Source organism: Carcharodon carcharias, chromosome 8 (assembly GCF_017639515.1).
Source record: "Carcharodon carcharias isolate sCarCar2 chromosome 8, sCarCar2.pri, whole genome shotgun sequence".
Lineage (NCBI taxonomy): Eukaryota > Metazoa > Chordata > Chondrichthyes > Lamniformes > Lamnidae > Carcharodon > Carcharodon carcharias.
In genome coordinates, this window is record NC_054474.1 from 88,190,604 (window position 1) to 88,209,891 (window position 19,288).

Sequence of the window (19,288 nt, forward strand, 5' to 3'; positions counted from 1 at the left end):
GGAGGAACACTGAGTTCTTGGAGGATTGTCTGACTGGAGGAGGCAACTTGGGGAGGAGTGAGGCCATGGGGAGATTTGAACAGGATGACGGGAATTCTAAAATTGAAGCGTTGTTGGGGTGGGAGCTAATGTGGATTAATGAAGATAATATGGTGAAGGAGACAGTTTAAATGGGAAGATCTCTGGTGACTAAGCTAAAGATTGATTAGGTATATTTGTAAATCCCAGTTTGGGCGAATGTTGCTTCTTTACTGCTTTCAAAATCCTGAGATTTTTAAGATGCAAATCCTCAGCTTTTGAGATAATTATAATGGATAAAGCTTCCAGCTATCTCTGTGTAGCAGCATTTCTGAGAGTGGTCTTCAAGCGAGGCATTAGTTGGGATTGGGGTGCTGATTGATCTATTAGTAATACTGAAGCAGTGTACAACATTCATTGTGAATGCCACAAGAATCCCCCTGCCCTCAACTTTCCAACAATGAATGTGTTGGGGAATCTGTGTCTGCATGTGGTTGAATGGGGGAGGGGAGTGGAAGAACAGGAGCAGCCATTCAGTGTGTGCAGCTGTACTCGTGCCCTATTTAACTCAATTAAGCTTCAGTGAGAGACTTTGAGTCTATAAACCTCGGTCAGTAAGGGCTGATCAATGCAGGCATCAAACATTAAAAGCTGATTACCAGCTAAAGTCGAAAAGGAGAAGTGACTGGAAGAAAATGGAGCTTTTTTTAAAGGTTCTTCAACTTGTAATCAAGTTAAGTGGTCAGAAAAAATTCCCTTTGGAAAACTATCTTTTTGGACAACGCTTTTAAGTGTTGCTGATTCTTCCCGTTCGGCATGCATTGCATTGTTGCTGTGGTTCTGAAGGGATAGATACATTCGACCCAGGGCGATGGGTTTACAGTTAACTCCTGCAGCTCTTTCATCTGTTTTCCTTCAACAGCAAACCTAATTAGGCTGTCTCAGCTGCATCCTATAAAGGAAGAGTATTTGATAAACCTTGAAACGTTTTAATGACAGTAACTCTCCTGGAGACTGGACTAAAATCGACAAAGGATTTAATCTGATTTCCCTTCCAATTGCCTGGCTGTCCAATATATTCTGAGCTCTTGGTGTATTCTAGAGTTTTTATGTCTCATTTGCTATAGGGGATCTTAGAACAGACCCTCTATTTTTATGCATCTCAACATCTCTCTTGTAATTGGGGCTTGCTGTATTCAGAATAGAGAAGTGTGCTTTGTGTTCTTGCTATGTTTTTAAAATCCTTTTCACAATATCCAGCATTATACTGCAATGGAAACCTAGGTCTGTGTGTCAGCCAGGCCAAGTGCCTCTATTTAAACAGCTAATGGGAAACAGCAAGGGACGCTTTGAAGATTTTTTGCAGTCACCTTCCTATTTACCAGGAGGTAGGTTTTATTACCATAATATGGCTGTCAGTTCTAACCAATTAGGAGTGTTTTCCAGGCCCCTCGCTTGTCCTTTTGCCCGGAGCGTTGTGGGGTGGGGTGTGGGGTGTGTGTGGTGGGGGAACAGAAAACTTTAAAATTTTACCCCTTAACTATCACCAAATGTTAACACAAGCAGACAGACATTTGCACACATACATGCTTCCTGTCCTAAATTACTGTTACTAAATAGAATAACTCCTGTCTAAATGAGGACTGGAGGTTGTAGCTTGGCACAGCAAACACAGCATCCATTGTAATAGGCCACCTCCCTGCATGGATGATGCTGGAGTGCTAAGCTACTGTGCGCAGGCACTTTATTTTTCCTTCACATTTCCAACTCGTGCAACCAAGTTCAAAGCAGCTTCTGTAGTACTCAAGTGCAGGCTGTTTTTAGACATTATGTCATGAATGACTCCCTGCGTGCATTCCAGTATTATCCACCCATTTTTAAAATTAGATTGCTTTCAATATGTTGAAAACAAAAGCTCACTTTAGCAGATTGGATGTAAAAAGCCCCAGCAAACCTTGGCAGTTTCCTGTCTGGACACGTTCTATTAACTAGATCTTCTGCACAAGGAGGGTTTTCCCTCCCTCCCCCCATTGTATATTCTCATTAGAATTGCCTCTGTGTTTCAATGGAATTGAACCACATGCATGTTTGTGTGCAGGAGTGGCCAGAATCTTTAAAAACTTGGCAACTGCCTGCAGAGTTCATATGCCAGTGTTGTGTACTTTATGTACCCACTCTTGTCAGAGATTATGCCGGGTGTCCTTTAGTTTAGATTCTGGGAGACAATGACTTTGAGGATGATGTCACTTAACCTAGCTTGATCTCACTACAGTCGAATGTCCCACCATCGTTATTTTTGATGACGGGAAGATGGTGCTGGCACTTAATGGGGTTAAAAGGGTTAAGTTATGAGAACAGGTTGCATTGTCTAGGCTAGAATTCCCTTGAGTATAGAAGATTAAGGGCTCATCTATTAACAACACAAAAACAAAAACAGAATTACCTGGAAAAACTCAGCAGGTCCGGCAGCATCGGCGGAGAAGAAAAGAGTTGACGTTTCGAGTCCTCATGACCCTTCGACAGAACTTCTGTCGAAGGGTCATGAGGACTTGAAACGTCAACTCTTTTCTTCTCCGCCGATGCTGCCGGACCTGCTGAGTTTTTCCAGGTAATTCTGTTTCTGTTTTTGTTTTGGATTTCCAGCATCCGCAGTTTTTTTGTTTTTAGCTCATCTATTAAGATGTTTAAGGTGAATTAGTTAAATTAGTTGCTAAACTGGACAGAAACGACTGCATCTGGTGGGGTCCAGAACAAAGGGGCATACCCTTAACATAAGAGTTTAGCCACTTGGGAGTGATGTCAGGAAGCGCTTCTTTCCACAAACAGGAACACAAATCTGGAACTTTCTCCCCCCAAAAGCTGTTGAGGCCCAAGGTTAATTGAAATTTTCAAAACTGAGATAGATGGATTTTTGTTAGGCAAGGGTATTAAGGGTTTCAGAACCAAGACGGGTTGATGGAGGTAAGATGTAGATCAGCCATGATCTAACTGAATGGTGGAAGAGGCTCAGGAGGTTGAATGGCTTAGTCCTGTTCCAAAGTTTCTAAATCTACTGTACTTAGCTAACATTAATGGATAAACTTAGGTGGGTCACATTTTCAACCTTCAGTCTGTGCTGATCTAGCTAACTAACGTCAGCCAAGATGGTATGGTTGCTTCATTTGACTTGCCCTTGAAGGCAGTCACTTGAGTAAGGTGCTGGGACAAACATGGGCTGACTCCTCACCTCTCCTTAGGAGAGTTGTTTCTGACTTAGTGAACAGTATTGGTCTCTTTATTTAAGGAATGAATGTAAGTGCATTAGAAGCAGTTCAGAGAAAGTTTACTAAAGTAATACCAGGAATGGGCAGGTTGATCTCTGAGAAAAGATTGGATAGGTGGACAGGCTCAGCTTGTATCTGCTAGAGTTTAGAAGAGTAAGAGGCGACTTGAGTGAAACATATAAGATCCCGAGGGGACTTGACAGGGTGGATAAGGAGAGGGTGTTTCCTCTTATGGGAGAATCTAGAACTTGGGGGTCACTGTTTAAAAATAAAGATCACCCATTTAAGACAGAGATGAGAAGAATATTTTTATCTGAGGGTAGCAAGTCTTTGGAACTCTCTTCCTCAAAAGACTGTGGAAGCAGATCCTTTGAATATTTTCAAGGCAGAGCTAGATAGATTCTTTATAAACAAGGGGGTGAAGGGTTATCAGGGTAGGTGGGAGGTTACAGTCAGATCAGCCATGATCTTACTGAATGGCTCAAAGGACTGAGTGGCCTACTTCTGCTCTTAACTCGCATGTTTGTATGCAAGGGAAAAGCAAGGCAGGGTTCCTGATAGCTATCCACTCAGTCTTGCTGGATTGTATGCATATGAGTTTTTATTAGGTGAGAATTGAGTTCAGTCTCCATTGCTTTCCATGGTCAAATGGCCCATTTGACATCCAAGCTGAGATATGAAAAACAGCTAATTGATTGTGTCACGAGCCATGGAACCATATCCTAGCAGAGTCAGTACCTGCTGGAGAGAAGGGGAGCAATTATATTGTTTTTAATCTGCATCTATGCTGCTTGTGTCTGGAGAAATTTGCACAACTGAGGGAACCATGATCTAATTTAATGGCAGACCAGGCTCGAAGGGTTGAATGGCCAATCCCTGTTTCTGATTTTTATCCCTCGCCAGCTATTTTATCTTCTGCCCCTTCCATTCACAACCACGGGCGATTGAGTCATTGGAAGCTATGAATATAAGAAGATAAGAAATAAGAGCAGATGAAGATCATGTGGTCCATTGAGCCTGCATGCCATCCAGTATGATCACGGCTGATCTTGAGCTTTCATTACTTTTCCACCCACTCCCCATATCCCTTGGTTCCCTGAAAGACCAAAAATCTGTCTACACCAGTCTTAAATATATTCAATGATGGTGCATCCACAGCCCTCTGGAGTAGAGAAGATTCACGACTCTTCGTGTGAAGAGGTTTTTCCTCATCTCAGTCTTAAATGACCAGCCGCTTATCCTTAAACTGTGCTCCCTTGATCTAGATCCTTCAGCTTGGGGATATAACCCCTCAGTATCTACCCTGTCAAGACAGAGTATAGACCCAGTTTAATCAGCCTCTCATCGTAGGACAACCCCTTCATCCCAGGGACCAAGTTAGTGAACCTTCGCTGTACTGCCTCCAACGCAAGTTTACCCTTTCTTAAATGTGGAATCCAAAACTGCACAGAGTATTCCAGGTGTTGTCTCACCAAAACCTGTACAATTTCAGCAAGACTTCTTTACTCTTGTACTCCAATCTCCTTGCAGTAAAGGCCAACATGATATTTGCTTTCCTAATTGCTTCCTGTACTTGCTTGCTAACTTATTTTGTTCCTTGTACAAGTACACCCAAGTCTCTCTCTGAACATCAACATTTGCAAATTTCACCTCTTTAAAAAGAATATTCTGCTTTTCTGTTCTTATGACCGAAGTGAATTACCTCACACTTTTTGCATTATACTCCATCTGCCACCTTGTTGCCCGCTCACTTAATTCGTCTATATCTCTTTGCAGCCTCTTTGTGCCCTCCTTACAGCTTGCATTCCCACCTAGCAATGATACAATTTGTATTGTCAGCAAACTTAGATACATTACTCTCTGTCTCTTTGTCGCATGAATGTAGATGCCACAGGTAGAGTTGATGAGCCTCATATTTTGCTGAACCCACATACAGACACTGCTAATGTATATGTTTGCTTAGAGCTGTCATCACTTTGTTAGCCTTGTATTTGCCATTGTGGCCTGTGCTGTGTTTTATGGACAAATCCTGCTCTCTTACTGGACTCATTTAGACTGAGAGACTCCTTGAAGTTGGTGCATCAATCAAGCCTGAAGTGACTGCGTTTATATGTACTTCAGACAGACCTTTATAAAGTACTGGAATTTAAACCTTTTATTATAAACATCCTATCCCACAGGGACAGTAAAGAACTATTGATAATTCCTGTCCCCCTCCTCAACCCATAAATTAAATTTTCCTTGCATGTAAATCAAATACCTAAATTACTCCCATTGAAAAAGTACAGCTTTAACTTCAGTCCTTGCACCCATTTCTGTGTGTGTATACAAAAAGTACGCTGTAGCTCACTACCTTGACTAAATTGGCTTCTTCTGGCCTTGAGAAGTATAATTGTCCTGCTCCTATTTTGTAAGCACTAATGAGCCATGGTAGATATATCTTTGGCCAGGTGTTTGTTTTTGTCAGGATGTGGGATTATAGTTCTCCTCTGCTCAGCCCAATCTCAGGGGAGCATTCTCTACCGCACCAGAGTGAAGATTTGTGTTTTGCATTTTCCACATCACCTGTCCTTGGGCCTTTATGGACGCTCTTTGCATTTAAAATAGGCCTTAAGTAGTGAGCCCACGCCTACTAGAAATAAGATTTGCAAGTTCCCAAAATTGTGTAGCAACCCGAAGAAGGGAGAAACTTTATGGCATTCATTCGGAGCTACATCCCACAGATGAATGGTAATGCATGGAAACCTGGATGTTGGAAGCTGTTGGTTGGTGGTTCTGGTTGGTGTTATATCTGGAGATATCATCACATGACCTCCCCATGCTCCTGCCATTTGTCATTCCTTTAGGTGTGCTGCCTTCCTATGTTGATTGGAAAAGAAACAAATTGTTTGTCACCCTATTGGATTAACATTCACTGTCAGTAAAACACAATTTTCCCAACTCCAATAACTTTAAAAAATGCTCAAAGTGAAAAAACCCCACAATTTTGTTTACTAGCGCAATGATTTTTCACCTGGATTGTTCACAGCCATGTCCCATCCATAATCCTGGGAAGAACCCAGGAAAATTGGACATTCAGAGAGCTGGAGCAGACTCAATAGGCCAAATGGCTTCCTACTAAGCTGTAATGAGTGTGTGATAATCCTGAAAGGTTGGTAATCCTAACTATCTACACTGTTACGTTTCCTTTGCTGCACAGTATATTCAAAAAAATCATTGCAACCCAAGCTCATCGACCAGATTTGGGTTGCAGAACTGTATTGATTTGTACAGTCTCTGCCATCAGTTGATTTGTATTTTGGTTAATATGCTGGAAATAACTTTGATTTTCTATCTATAGAGTGACCGATTGCTGATCAAAGGAGGCCGGATTGTCAACGATGACCAGTCCTTTTATGCTGATCTCTACATGGAAGATGGCCTCATCAAGTACGTGCACTTTTCTTTTCCCTAGTAGCGAAATTAGAAATGTACATGCAAAGCCCACAGTTTGTTTGTGCCTGGATAGAAGCAAAATTCTTCTAAGGCACAGTAGTGTAGTGGTTATGTACCTCGACTACTAACTAGAAATTGGAATAGTAACTAAAAGGATGGAAGTTCAAGTCCCACCATGTCAATTTGAGAACTTGAATACTGTTTGGAAAGCTGATATTGAATTGTTAGGTGGAATTGTCTCAGATTTGCACTAAGTGCGGTAGCAGGTGGGAAAAAGAGTGTTTCACCCGCCTGCTGCAATGGCAGCTTTTCACTCCGTATCATCCCAATTCTGCCTCATTAATCATGCATTCCTGGGAAACCCGCCATTTCTCTGGCAGTGACCTCCATTTTGCCCACCTCGCTGCTTCCTCACGCCGGGTGCCATATTTAAGTGCAGCTGTGTGCACACCACTCAGTGCTTCCAGCCCAGGACTGCTCCACAGAAGAAATGGCCCTGAAAGGCTGCAGCCCCCTGATTCAGTGACCTGTCACTGGAATGCCTTTTGGATGCAGTGGAAGCCCGCCATGATGTCCTCTACCCCCGCTCTGGCCACCGGAGGGGCAGCAACATCACCAATCTAGCTTGAAAGCCGGTGGCCAGTGCCAATGCCCTGCAAAAGAGGACAGCCACCCAGTGCTGAAAGAGGATGAATGATCTTCGTTCTGCCAGGATAAGTCACTCTTCTCATCAATCGCAACTTTCAAACACACTCACAAACACATCACAAATCCACAGGGATCTCTCCCACTGCCAGTTTGAGGGACATCACCATTCATTCTCTCACACCTTCATTGTCCTTACCCCATCCATGGCACCAATCACCACTCGCACATGCCAGGTGTACTTATCATCAGGCCTGGCAGGCGTCCTGCTTACACTTTCTTCATCTCTATTCATGCACACAACAAGAGGGAGAGGTCGCAGACCGGTGGAGGAATGCCTGAAATCAAGGTTCTCATGGACTTTGAAAACAGAGCCATCCAGCTGGCCAGCAGGATCTAGACTGTTTCTGTGCTGATAGTGAGGTTGGTGGTGCTCAACCAAGTGAGGATCCAGCGGTGCAACATCCATTGGCAACCACACCATGAGTGATGTGTCCTGTTTCACAGGCCACTGCCATGCGCTAATTATCTCCCCTTGCTTCCGCAGGCACATCTGGGAAACAGTTGAGGGGGTCCATGATCCAGGTCCTCTACTTAATTCTCGAAGACACCTCAGAAGAGGAATCTACTGAAACCCTGATTGAAGACCTGTCACACCGTTCCCCCACACCTTCCATCAGCACAGAGACACACACCTCAGTGTGACCTAGTTTTAGAGTAGCCTTGGGGTCACCATCTGGTGAGCACATCAGACTTTCTGATCCACAGCAGGTGGCGGCAGGGATTTCCCGGTTTCCGGCACCAGAGAGAGCTGCTGGAGACAAGAAATCTGCTGAGTCTGAGACAGATGATGAGCCTCTGGACTCGGGCATATCTCTGTTGCTGGACCTGCAAAGGCAAGCTCAGGAACACCAGGCAGGGATGTCTGCTGCACTCCTCAGATTGCAAGGCACAATGGAGGAGTCCTCCATCTTCAGTTTGAGCATGCCAACGCACTGAGGTCAACGCTGGTAGGACATCGGTCCTGCACTGCTGCGTGGGCTGAACTCCAATGCTGATGCCATAGTTGACTTCCAACAGTGTGGACATGCGAGGGGTGTGGGGCAGCTCGATCTCACTCCAGCTTCCCCTTCTCCTCATGGAGTCAGCTTGGGGCCTCTGGGAGGAGGATCAGCACATCCCGGGCCATTCACCCAGGTGACTCCAGGAATGACTGACCCATCCGAATCTCTTCTTCCTGTGACCCCAGCAAATCCAGCTCCACAAGCCTCCACTGCCACAGAACAGGACCCCGAAAGCAGGCCTGGGGCCTCCAGGTGTTGGCCCTCCAAAGGATGCCTTTCAAGGCCATCACAGACTGGGCATAGCAGTCAGCAGGCTGCCTCCACCTCCACTGTGGGTGTCGGGGGAGCACAAGACATAGCGGCAGTATTAGGAAGGTTAAGGTGGTATAACCCTTTTGAGTACAAACCAAATAAGCTAAATTAACAAATCAGGGACAAATTAAAAGGCAGCCCCTTGAAGGGAAACTGCAAAAACAGGTATTAATCACTTGTACATTATGTTCACTTTGTTAGTGAACTCCCAAGAATGCCTCCTTGCCTATGGCTCCTTGTTCTGATGAGCAGTGTTCGTGTCACTCAGATGGTCCCTGTATACGATAAAGGCAGCTGTCACAGTCCAGGGCCTCTTCCCTGTGCTTTGTGCAACCTTCCCAGCACATTGCTGGTGTGCCTTCACTGTCACTGGGCACATCAGCGATGCCTGTGCCTCTATGGGGATTATCATTGCTGCCAGAATATCCTGGGCCAATGGCAGAGTTCCATCATTCTCTCTGTGTGCTCTCAGTATCTTTGAGGTGTGGCTACCCCACCCCACCAATCTCATCAGCATCTCTCTCCAGTGACAGCATGGTCATGAAGGGTTCAGCTCACAACGGATGCCATAGGATCAGGGGAAGTTAAAGTTTCACTGCTGCATCTTCACAATGTGACCCTGTTCACAGAGTACGAGTGAGCTGCCATCAGCCAGACAAGAGTCAAACATTTGCATAAACTATGTGAGGATCTATGGAGTGTCCCCACCGCATGTCGCTATCATCCTCCTGGAACATAGGGACTATGGGCATCCGCTGCATCTCCATGACAGGAGCTATATCACGGAGGGTATGTGCACTGCCATCAGCCAGACAGCAGTCAAGTGTTCATAGATGCAATGTATGGATCTATAGTGTCTCCTCACTGCATGTCGTTGTCATCATCCTCCACAAATCTAGCAGCTATGAGGGCCTCCCAAGCGCACCTGCCTTGTCTGACCAGTGTGATTGGCATCACTGTCATCTTTGAGGACCTCATCACCCTCATCCCTGTTGATATCCTCCTCAGTGGAGGAGACGTGCACCTCCTCCATCTCGTCAGCCAGCTCCTCTCCACATTGCAGCGCCAGGTTGTAAAGGGCGCAGCAGACGATGATGATTGTGTCACCCTCCATGGACTATATTACAGGGCTCCACAAGACCGATCCAGACACTGGAACCTCATTTTCGACACCCTGATGGTCTGCTCCACCAAGTTGTGAGTTGCAGCATGAGCCTTGTTGTACCTTCGCTCTGTTGCAGTCTGAGGCCGCCATACGGGTGTCATCAGCCATGTCCTCTGTGGGTAACCCTTGTCCCTGAGGAGCCATCCCTGCATCCTCTGTGGACCCTGGAAGATGTTAGAGATCTGAGACTGACTAAGAATGTAGGAGTTGTGGACACTCCCTGGGAACCATGCATGGACCTGTAGGATGCGTTTGTGGGGGTCACACACCAGATGCACCTTCAATGACTGGAAGCCCTTGAGGTTGATGTAGTTGACCACTTGTTGCCATGGAGATTTAAGTGCCACATGAGTTCAGGCAATGGCACCCTGCACCTGTGGGAAACCTATGATCTGTGCAAATCCCAGCGCTCTTGCTTCCTGGCTTTCCTGATCGAGGACGAAATGCATGAAGTTGTGTGCCTTCGTGATGATGGTGTCAGTGACCTCATGGATGCATTTGTGTGTGGAGGCTTGCAATATCGCACAGAGGTCACACATGGAGCCCTGAAAGGAGCCAGTTGTGTAAAATTTGAGCGCCACAGTCACTTTCACGGTCACTGGCAGTGGATGCCCTCCATGTTCCCGTGGCACCAAATCCTGCAACAGGTGGCAGATGTGACCAACCAGTTCCCTAGACAAGTGCAGTCTTTAGTGGCACTTGTCCTTGGTCACTTGCAGGAATGACAAATGCTGCCTATAGACCCTATGCCTAGCTAGGTGACGACTCACTGTGGCTCTTCAGCAGCATGCACAGGAGCCCTGGTCGTCCCTTCATCCTGAGGGAGCTGCTGTTCCCTCTGCCCAGCCCAGGTGCCTCCGTCACTCTCTTCTCCTCCATCTCTGCTCTCTGTAAGCCATGAGGCATACAGCTAGGTCACCAGGCTCCATGTTCCTGATGTACTCTTCATGCAGGGTGAAAGATGGATACGCATGGGTTAGCATGGGTATACTAAGAACCTCCCTTGGTTAAGCTTGAAGGCCCCTTAATAATTCCAGACAGTGCTGGCCACCACTTGAATGGCCAGAGTTTAGTGCGTTGCATAGCTGCCCATGACTTCACCTGGCTGATTGGTGCTAGCTTTGCCCATTGGACTGCATGCTGTGCTCTCAACTCAGGAGCAGGCATTCTCCTAACCCGCACTACAAGGCTGCATTGTTAGCTTGAACCATGGGGGAGACTGGTCCAAACCTGAATAAAGACATTGCAAGGGGCTGTGAGTAGCTCCACCAGTGACTGCTCCATGGCCAGCTTTAGCAAGGAGTTTATACAACGTGCCCAGTCATCCAACTGTTCTGGAGTCCACTAAAACCCTCATTAGTTTGCAGCCTGTGCCCGAGGGGTGAAGAGCACTGGAGCACTTGGTGGCACTTTCAGGCTTCCATGCTGCTTTATTGGGCAAATAAGCTAGAGGCCCGACTCCAAGCATGTCAATGTGGCTGTGCCTGAACTGTCTCAGCTGCGGAGTAATAGTCACTTTACACACAGTTTCCCTAATGTGTAGCTGCTTCCCTCCACCCACCCCCTGCACATGCTTGTAAAGTACCATCAACCGCAGTGCAGCCCTAACCCCCCCACCCAACTCACCTCAACTGCAGTGCAGCTCTCTCTGTCCCCGCCCCCCCCCCCCCCACCCCAATTTGCATTATCCGTAGGGCAGCCCTTGTCCTGGCACCTTTGTGTCAGCCAGCCGGGAAAATGCACCTTGCCTGTGCCCTCACCTGAATGCGTGGAGCCTCAACCTTTCGGCTCCACAGGTGACCCTCATGAGTGCTGCACAATGTTGTTGTGCACTCACCTCCGAGTTCCCCTCAAAGTACAGCTTGCCAACGCATGCCTTATAAATGTTGTTGTATACACCAACTTGCTTGGATGATCCAGCATGGGAGATGTCTCCGGCGAGCTGGGCTTATAATGATATGCAGATCTAGTACAATGAGGTTCCCGATGTGCAATGGTGGAAAACGTGGCCCGCCATTGATGGGCAGAGCAAACAATAGCAAACTGGTTTCACAATAGATTGAAACTGATTTTTGGCCTTCTCACCATATTGTCCACTCATGATGCCCTGATGCCAGCGGGCACACAAAATTACGCCCATTGTAAAATTCCAGCTGATTCACTTAAGGAAAGAAAACCTGCCCTCCTTATCCAGTCTGGACTCTAGCCCCATGCCATTGCGATAATTGCCCAGTGAAGCAACTCAGCAAATTGCACGTCAGCTTATATTCATATAGCACCTTGAACATCAGAAAATGTCCCGAGGCCCTTCACAGGAGCATTATAAAATAAAATATGATGCCAACCACAAGGAGATTATTGGGCGGGATGACCAAAAACTTGGTAAAAGAGGTAGGTTTTAAGGAGTGTCTTAATGGAGGAAAGTAAGGTAGAGAGTTGGTGAGGTGTAGGGAAGGAATTCCAGAACCCAGGGTCTAAGCAACTGAAGACACAGTCAACATTGGTGGCGTGATTAAAATTGGGGATATTCATGAAGTTAGAATTAATTGAGAGCAGATATCTTAGAGGACAGTGGGGCAGGAGATGATTAATTTGATCGGGAAGGACGAGGTCATGGGGGTCAGGGATGGTGGATATTTGAAAACAAGGATGACTATTTTAAAGTTGAGACTTTGCTTGACCAGAAGCCAGTGTAAGTTAGCGAACACGGGTGATTGGTGAATGGGATATGGTGCAAGTTTAAAGACATGGCAGCAGATTTTTGAGTCAGCAAGTTTATGGAGGGTAGAATGTGGGAGGCCAGTCGGTGGTGTTTTGAGATATTCCAGAGGTAACAAAGGCATGAATGAGGGTTTCAGCAGCAGATGATCTGAGGCAGGGGTGAAGTTAGGCAAGGTTACGAGGTGGAAGTGGGCGGTTTTAGTGATACTGTTGATATGTGGTGGGAAGCTCAACTTAGTGTCAGGTATGACAGCAAGGCTGCAAACTATCTGGCTCAGTCTCAAGCAGTTGACAGGGAGGGGGATGGAGTGGCTAGCTAGGGAATCGAGGTCAGTTGTAACTCAGTTAACAACCCACCAGCGATGCTTCAAGAAGGCAGCCCAACACCTTCTCATGGTAGTGTTACAGAGATTTGTGAAGGGTTGGTTTGGGATAACTACCATCTTTTTCACACACTATTTACCCTATCTTTTAGTCTTCTGTTATTGTGTGGGTCAGAGGCAGAATGCTTTGAATGCAGCATTCTTTCAGTGGGTTTGTGAACTTAATGCATGAGTTGGCATTGAGAAGCAAGCATTGAGAATAATCTTGTCCTTTAATGGTATTTCGATTTGCAGTTGATGGATTGTTGGGCTACATGTTGCCTGCGGCTATTGATCAGTAAGTATCAAATCAGATGGGATGGGTGAGGCAGAAGCACCAGATCAGTTCCATTTGGCTTTTCTTGCTAGTTTCTTAGTTAAGATGGGAAAGTGGTGGGAGCAGGAGAATGGATGAAAGACTTTTCTGTTCTAAGTCAGATGATATGAGCCTACTCCAGTGAGACTTACTAGCAGCAAGTGTTGGTTCAAACTCTCCCAATCAGTGGTATACCTATGATTTTGTTTTCTAGGCTTGTGGAGCTTGGCTTACTGAACGATGGTCCCTAACCATACATCTAATGGTATCTATCTTGCCAGCCATGTTACTTTGTTTCATATTTATGATTCAGAGCAGACATTCTGCATAGAAATTCCTCTGGCATTATAAAGTTTTCCTCCAGTAATACAACAAATGGAAATATTGAATTTGGTGTTGAATTCTCTATTCACACTGTTAGTGGCTGCAACATCATGATGTAAACACCATGACAACATCGCCATCTCCAAGTTCTCTCATAAAGCACATATCACCCTGACTTGGACTTGAATTGTTGTTTCTTCATTATTGGGTCAAAATTTGGAATTAATACCTATCTACCGCTCATTGTGGGACTGGGTACTGTGGTCTTCCAAGGGGATGACTGAGGGATTTCTTCCAAACTTGGTGACGGGATTTAGAAATTCTGATCGATCAGACATCCGGGAGATATTTCTGGAACCTTCCAGGTGTGCTGGCTGGCATTTGATGAGGCTCTTCAGATGGAGTTGCTGTATAAGATGGCTTAACATGAAGGATATATGCAGTGTACAGGTGTACAGTAGCTGAAGTCTGTGGTACAGAGGAATCTGGGTTACATGAATCGCAAAAAGTTAGTAGCAGGCATAGCAAGATTGGGAAGGCAAATGAAATGTTGTTTATTGCAAGGGGAATGGAATATAAAAGTAGTGAAGTTTTGCTACAGTTGTACAGGGCATTGGTGAGATCACATCTGGAGCACTATGTACTGTTTTGGTCTCCTTACTTAAGAAAGGATATAATTACATGAGAAGCAATGCAGAGAACGTTCTCACGACTGATTCCTGGGATGAAGGGGTTGTCTTATAAGGAAAGGTTGGACCTGTATCCATTTGGAGTTTAGATGAATGAGAGGTGATCTTATAGATGCATGTAAGATCCTGAGGAGACTTGACAGTGTGGATGCTGAGAGGATGTTTCCCCTTGTGGGAGACTAGAGCTAGGGAATATAGTTTAAAAAATAGGGGTCTCCTATTAAAGGCCAAAATGAGGAGAAATTCTTTCTCACAGAGGATTGTTAATCTGTGAAATTCTTTTCCTCAGCGAGCAGTGGAAGCTGGGTCATTGAATATTTTTAAGGCCGAGTTAACTAGATAGATTCTTGGCTGACATGGGAGTCAACGGGTATATGGGGTTGACAGGAAAGTGAGGGCCACAATCAGATTTGCCATGATCTTATCAAATGGCAGAGCTGGCTTGAGGGGCTGAATGGCCTACTCCTAATTCATATGTTCTTATGTATGTCAGTGTTTTCCCCATCGCTATACTGTAATCTTTTGTGCACACAGAACCCTGTATTTTTATCTCTCTCATTTTCCTGAGACTGCGACAATAATTAGAGCCTGTGGTTCAAAAAATGGTGCCTGCTGCTGGCAATGTGATGGCTGCATGGCCTTGTTCCCTGAACTTGGCTGTTCAGGAACTGCAACCTCCTCCGTACCAGATAACCAACCCCAGTGAAATGAACGATAAAGACAGTTCCCTCCTGGCCCCTCAGATATCTGAGCCTTTCATGCTGTGGGTTGTAGTGTTTATGACACATCCCACACAATGCCAGTCAGCAAACGTTATTCATTGTTTAGTCTGAGTCTTTTAATGGTTTCCCCTGTACAGAGTTTCCTTATGATCTAATTCACCATCAGAGTCCAACTTTAAAAAAGAATGGTCCTATTATTGCACTGTTGGTCATTGCCCTTGTGGCACGCATTAGGTGTGAGTTGAAGAGGCCAATTGATTGTGATTAATGAATGGCTCTTACTAACTTGGGAATAAATTGGACATCGTTGGGAAGATGAATTTTAAGATGTGACCACCTTGCAAATGTCAATTTGGAAGTTTGTGGTTTCAAGGTATGCAAACTGCCCTCCCAAAACAGGTGTTGGATGTCTTAAATCTGCAAATAGGGTTCCTGATGCCAGTTGTAGGACTCCATTGTAAAAATGGGCATCAAATGGATGGGGTTTGCACAGTGTATGCACCTCTCAGTTGTTCACTGTCCTAGCTGGTGGTCGGCCCTTACTGGTTGCAGGCCACCTCCATAAAGATGAGATTTTTTTCTTTATAGTTTCTTCTTTTGGTTCCACAAGAATTCTGTGAACCACTGCCAGACTCAGGCTGACCCCCTTACCCCCCCATCAACTCCCATCATGGCCAAGATCAGATTACGGGCCAGCTCTGCATTGGAGCTGGGCAGAACACCTAAACTGCCGAATGGTGAGCTGCATTGGAATGGCTGGTTGACCTCCGTTGCTTGCTGGTTTAAGTGAGGTCTGAGGCTGAATTTGGCACAGGCCTCTTAGCAACATCTTCGGGCAGGTATGGCATCTTGCCTCCCATTTTACGTTTACTTGTATTTCTCTCCCATAATTCCTTGTTCTGTCTCTCCCCTCTCCTCCCTAGTCCAGTGACTAATATGAGGGTGCTGTTCTCCTACCAGTCCTCTGGTATCCCACTTACGTTAACCACCCTTCATCTGTGATCCAAGACTGTGACAGGCTAGTTAACCTTTGGGTATGGAAGGGGCTGGTGGGAAATTTATGGTCAAGCCCATTACTTCCCTCATCTAATGTCCACCCATGTAGGGCCCTTGCTGTTTTTTTATTCTCACCCCATGAAGAGACATTGATGCCAGTCATAACACCTCAACTTTTGCCCTAGTCAATCAGGGCCCAAATCCAGGGACTTCCAAGTCTTTGTGGCTTCAGGGCAGTATGTTTCTAAATCGGGGTAGTCTCAAATAACTTGCACATATTGCACAAAACTCTCCTCCAATGGTTTGTTTTCCAATAATAATTTGCTCTTACCATCTCATCTGCCAGTTAGACCACAATTCACAATGAACATTTCCCATTTGCTGAGATCACCTACTGTGTCAAGTTTGGTATTTTCTTGCCACAAGACGGAAACATCATTCAGCTAGTCAGAAAGCATTAGTAAGCCACCACTGTGTGAGCCAAGGGAGTAATTTGGTCCTAGCTTCATTTGCTGATCTATCCCAAGTTAGTGAATACTCAGCCAGGTTAGCAATGAGGGATTACAATTGGCTTCACTGTCCCCAGACAAGGGAAGGAAGAGGGGGTTCAGGGGTGCAGAGGGAAATCAGCCAGGATTTCTTCTTCTGATCACTTTCCAATGATGTCTAATGGATAGAGCACATGGGGTAAAGAGTACAGAAACCTTGCTGCAATTGTACAGGGCTTTGGTGAGGCCACACTTTGAGTACTGTGCACAGTTTTAGCCTGCACACCTTGAGAAGGATATATTTGCCTTAGAAGGAGAGCAGCAAAGGTTCAGTAGATTGATTCCTGGGATGAGAGGATAGTGTTGTGAGGAGAGATTGAGCAAAATGGGTCCATATTCTCTGGAGTTTAGAAGAATACATTAAGATGCATAAGATTGTAAGACGGCTCGACAGTGTAGATGCCGAGAGGATGTTCCCCTTGGCTGGAGAGCCTACAACTAGGAATTGTGTCTCAAGATAAGGAAAAGGCCATTTTGGCCTGAGGCGAGGAGATATTTCTTCACTCGGAGAGTAATCGGAATTGTCTACCACATCAAGCTGTGATGCTTAGCTATTGATTATGTTTATTTTATTTAAGAAGCTCACAGTTTCCCTGGTGCTTCAGTCGTAAGTACATTGCTCAGTCCAAAACTGAGTCATGCAGACCAGGAAAGCGCTAGTTTTTCATCTGCAGTTCAGTTCAGTTAGCTGATCCTAACCATGTTGTTACAATTGGACTTTGTGTTATAGGGTAGATAAGTGATAAAAATCAGCTACGATCGGTTTAGGATTCCCTGCATGTGCCAGGATTCTCTTTTTAGGCAGAGCAATTGGCTCTCGCTCCAACCCACCATCCAACTGTCCAATATTCTGCTAACATTGTCTAGATACATCCATGAAAACCAGCCATTTGGGCAGGGGTCACATTTGACTATGTGGGAACAGCACCCACTGAGAGTTGATGCTTATGGGGGGGATGGGAGAAAATTGTTGGGGGGTGAGTGATACATGAGGTATGTACCCATACATCCCCACTCCAAAAAAAGTGAATGAAAGGATTTTTCTTTAAGGTCCATAAAGGAGTTTATCCAATAAGGAGTCAAGAAGCTTCTAACTGTTGTAGGTGATTTCAGCCAGGTTGAAAGAAGAGGTGCTGCTATTGACCTTGGTATCTCTGAGTTAGGGTGGCTACAATTGCCCAGGATTCCAGCTCCCTATCACTATTCTGGCACACCTAAGATTGGTGTATGAACACCCAGTGACATTAGGGTCAGGCTTGACTGTGCTGTCTTGGATCCACTTAAATCACTGGCTGAGTTAATTTCATTCAGAGGGGTGGAATTGCCTGGAACAAACATGACTGAGCTCCTTCATCACAGATTCTAATTTAAAGCACATTTGGGAGGAGACAGGTAAGAAAGATGGAGGAGGAACAGGGATGGTGACTCCTTGTTTCACATCACAAGCAGCTTAGATTCAAGATGAATGTTTGTATCGAGAGACCCTAATTAAAGGAGGAACATTGACACCATAGCTACCTCAGTGACTACCCTATTAGCCTGCTGACTAATTTTTTTTATAATTCACTCTTTTACTATCGTGCTTATATTCTGTGTAAAAACTTGCATTCTACAGATATGAAAATGAGTATTTAAAAAGAAAAATAATCCGAAGCTTGTTTTGTTCCTCTCATCAGGCAAATTGGTGATAATCTGATTGTTCCTGGAGGTGTGAAGATCATTGAGGCTCATGGCAAGATGGTTATCCCTGGGGGGATCGATGTGCACACCCGCTTTCAGATGCCCTACAAGGGGACCACCACTGCCGACGATTTCATTCAAGGAACAAAGGCCTCCCTGGCAGGTGGAACCACTATGATAAGTGAGTCAAGCAGCTTCCTCATTCATATTTAAACCCCCCATCCGCTTAAAATAAAACAGCCTTTCACACTGCCTTTTCAGTGGAGCTAATGGACCTTTTAACAGTGCACCTCAGCAAAGCACTTTGCGAGTGGAGAGAAAGCTTCCTGCATGAATGTTTTTGGTCAATCATGTTTTAAATCTGTAGCATTCCACAGTCACTTTAATATTCTGACATTTGTGATGAATGTGTCAAATAACAAATGCAATTTTTTTTTGGGTTTAAATTAAAATTGAATTCCTGGTTATACGGCTCTTGTTTTTGAGTCACCTTGAATTCCCCTTCTTTGCTATGCCCGATTCCAAATGATAGCCGATCAGGGGTTAATGGAAGTACTAATGGGAACTCTGGTGTGCAAAGCATCCTCGCCCTCAGTATTGTGTGCAGTTCAGGCCATGATTCAGCTGCCAGGATATCCAGGTCTTGGAAGGAAAACAAAAAAAAAGGGCATGAATTGGACTGGCCAACTGAGACATGAGAATAGACTTACCTTGGACACAAGGGATAGTAGAGAAAAGATACTTAAAATCCAAAATGAAATGGATAAATCCCAGAATGATTTTCAATCTGAATACTTGCTCTGGGGCAAAGGGGTGTAGATTCATCTTAGAACGAGAAAGATGAGCATCCAGTTAAGATATAACTTCCCCACATATAGGGCAGAATTTTACAGCCCCATTTTGGCAGGGGCGGGGCTGTAAAGTGTGGTGAGCCATTATAAACCCCATTGACCTCAGCAGGAACGTAAAATCCCGCTGTCGTAAAATTCTGCCCACAGAATTTTTAAATGTCGCAGTGAAGGATGTTA

General features: G+C 45.1%; 1 protein-coding gene across 3 annotated transcripts in view; it reads left to right on the plus strand.

The window, feature by feature from the left end:
* LOC121280820 (dihydropyrimidinase-related protein 3-like) overlaps positions 1–19,288 on the plus strand; it is a 197,200-nt gene that overhangs the window by 81,155 nt on the left and 96,757 nt on the right. For all 3 annotated transcript variants that reach the window (XM_041193084.1, XM_041193083.1, XM_041193085.1), the window contains exons 2-3: positions 6,622–6,710; positions 18,257–18,441. In XM_041193084.1, coding sequence (XP_041049018.1) covers positions 6,622–6,710; positions 18,257–18,441 — 274 coding nt within the window. The remainder of the gene's footprint in view (positions 1–6,621; positions 6,711–18,256; positions 18,442–19,288) is intronic.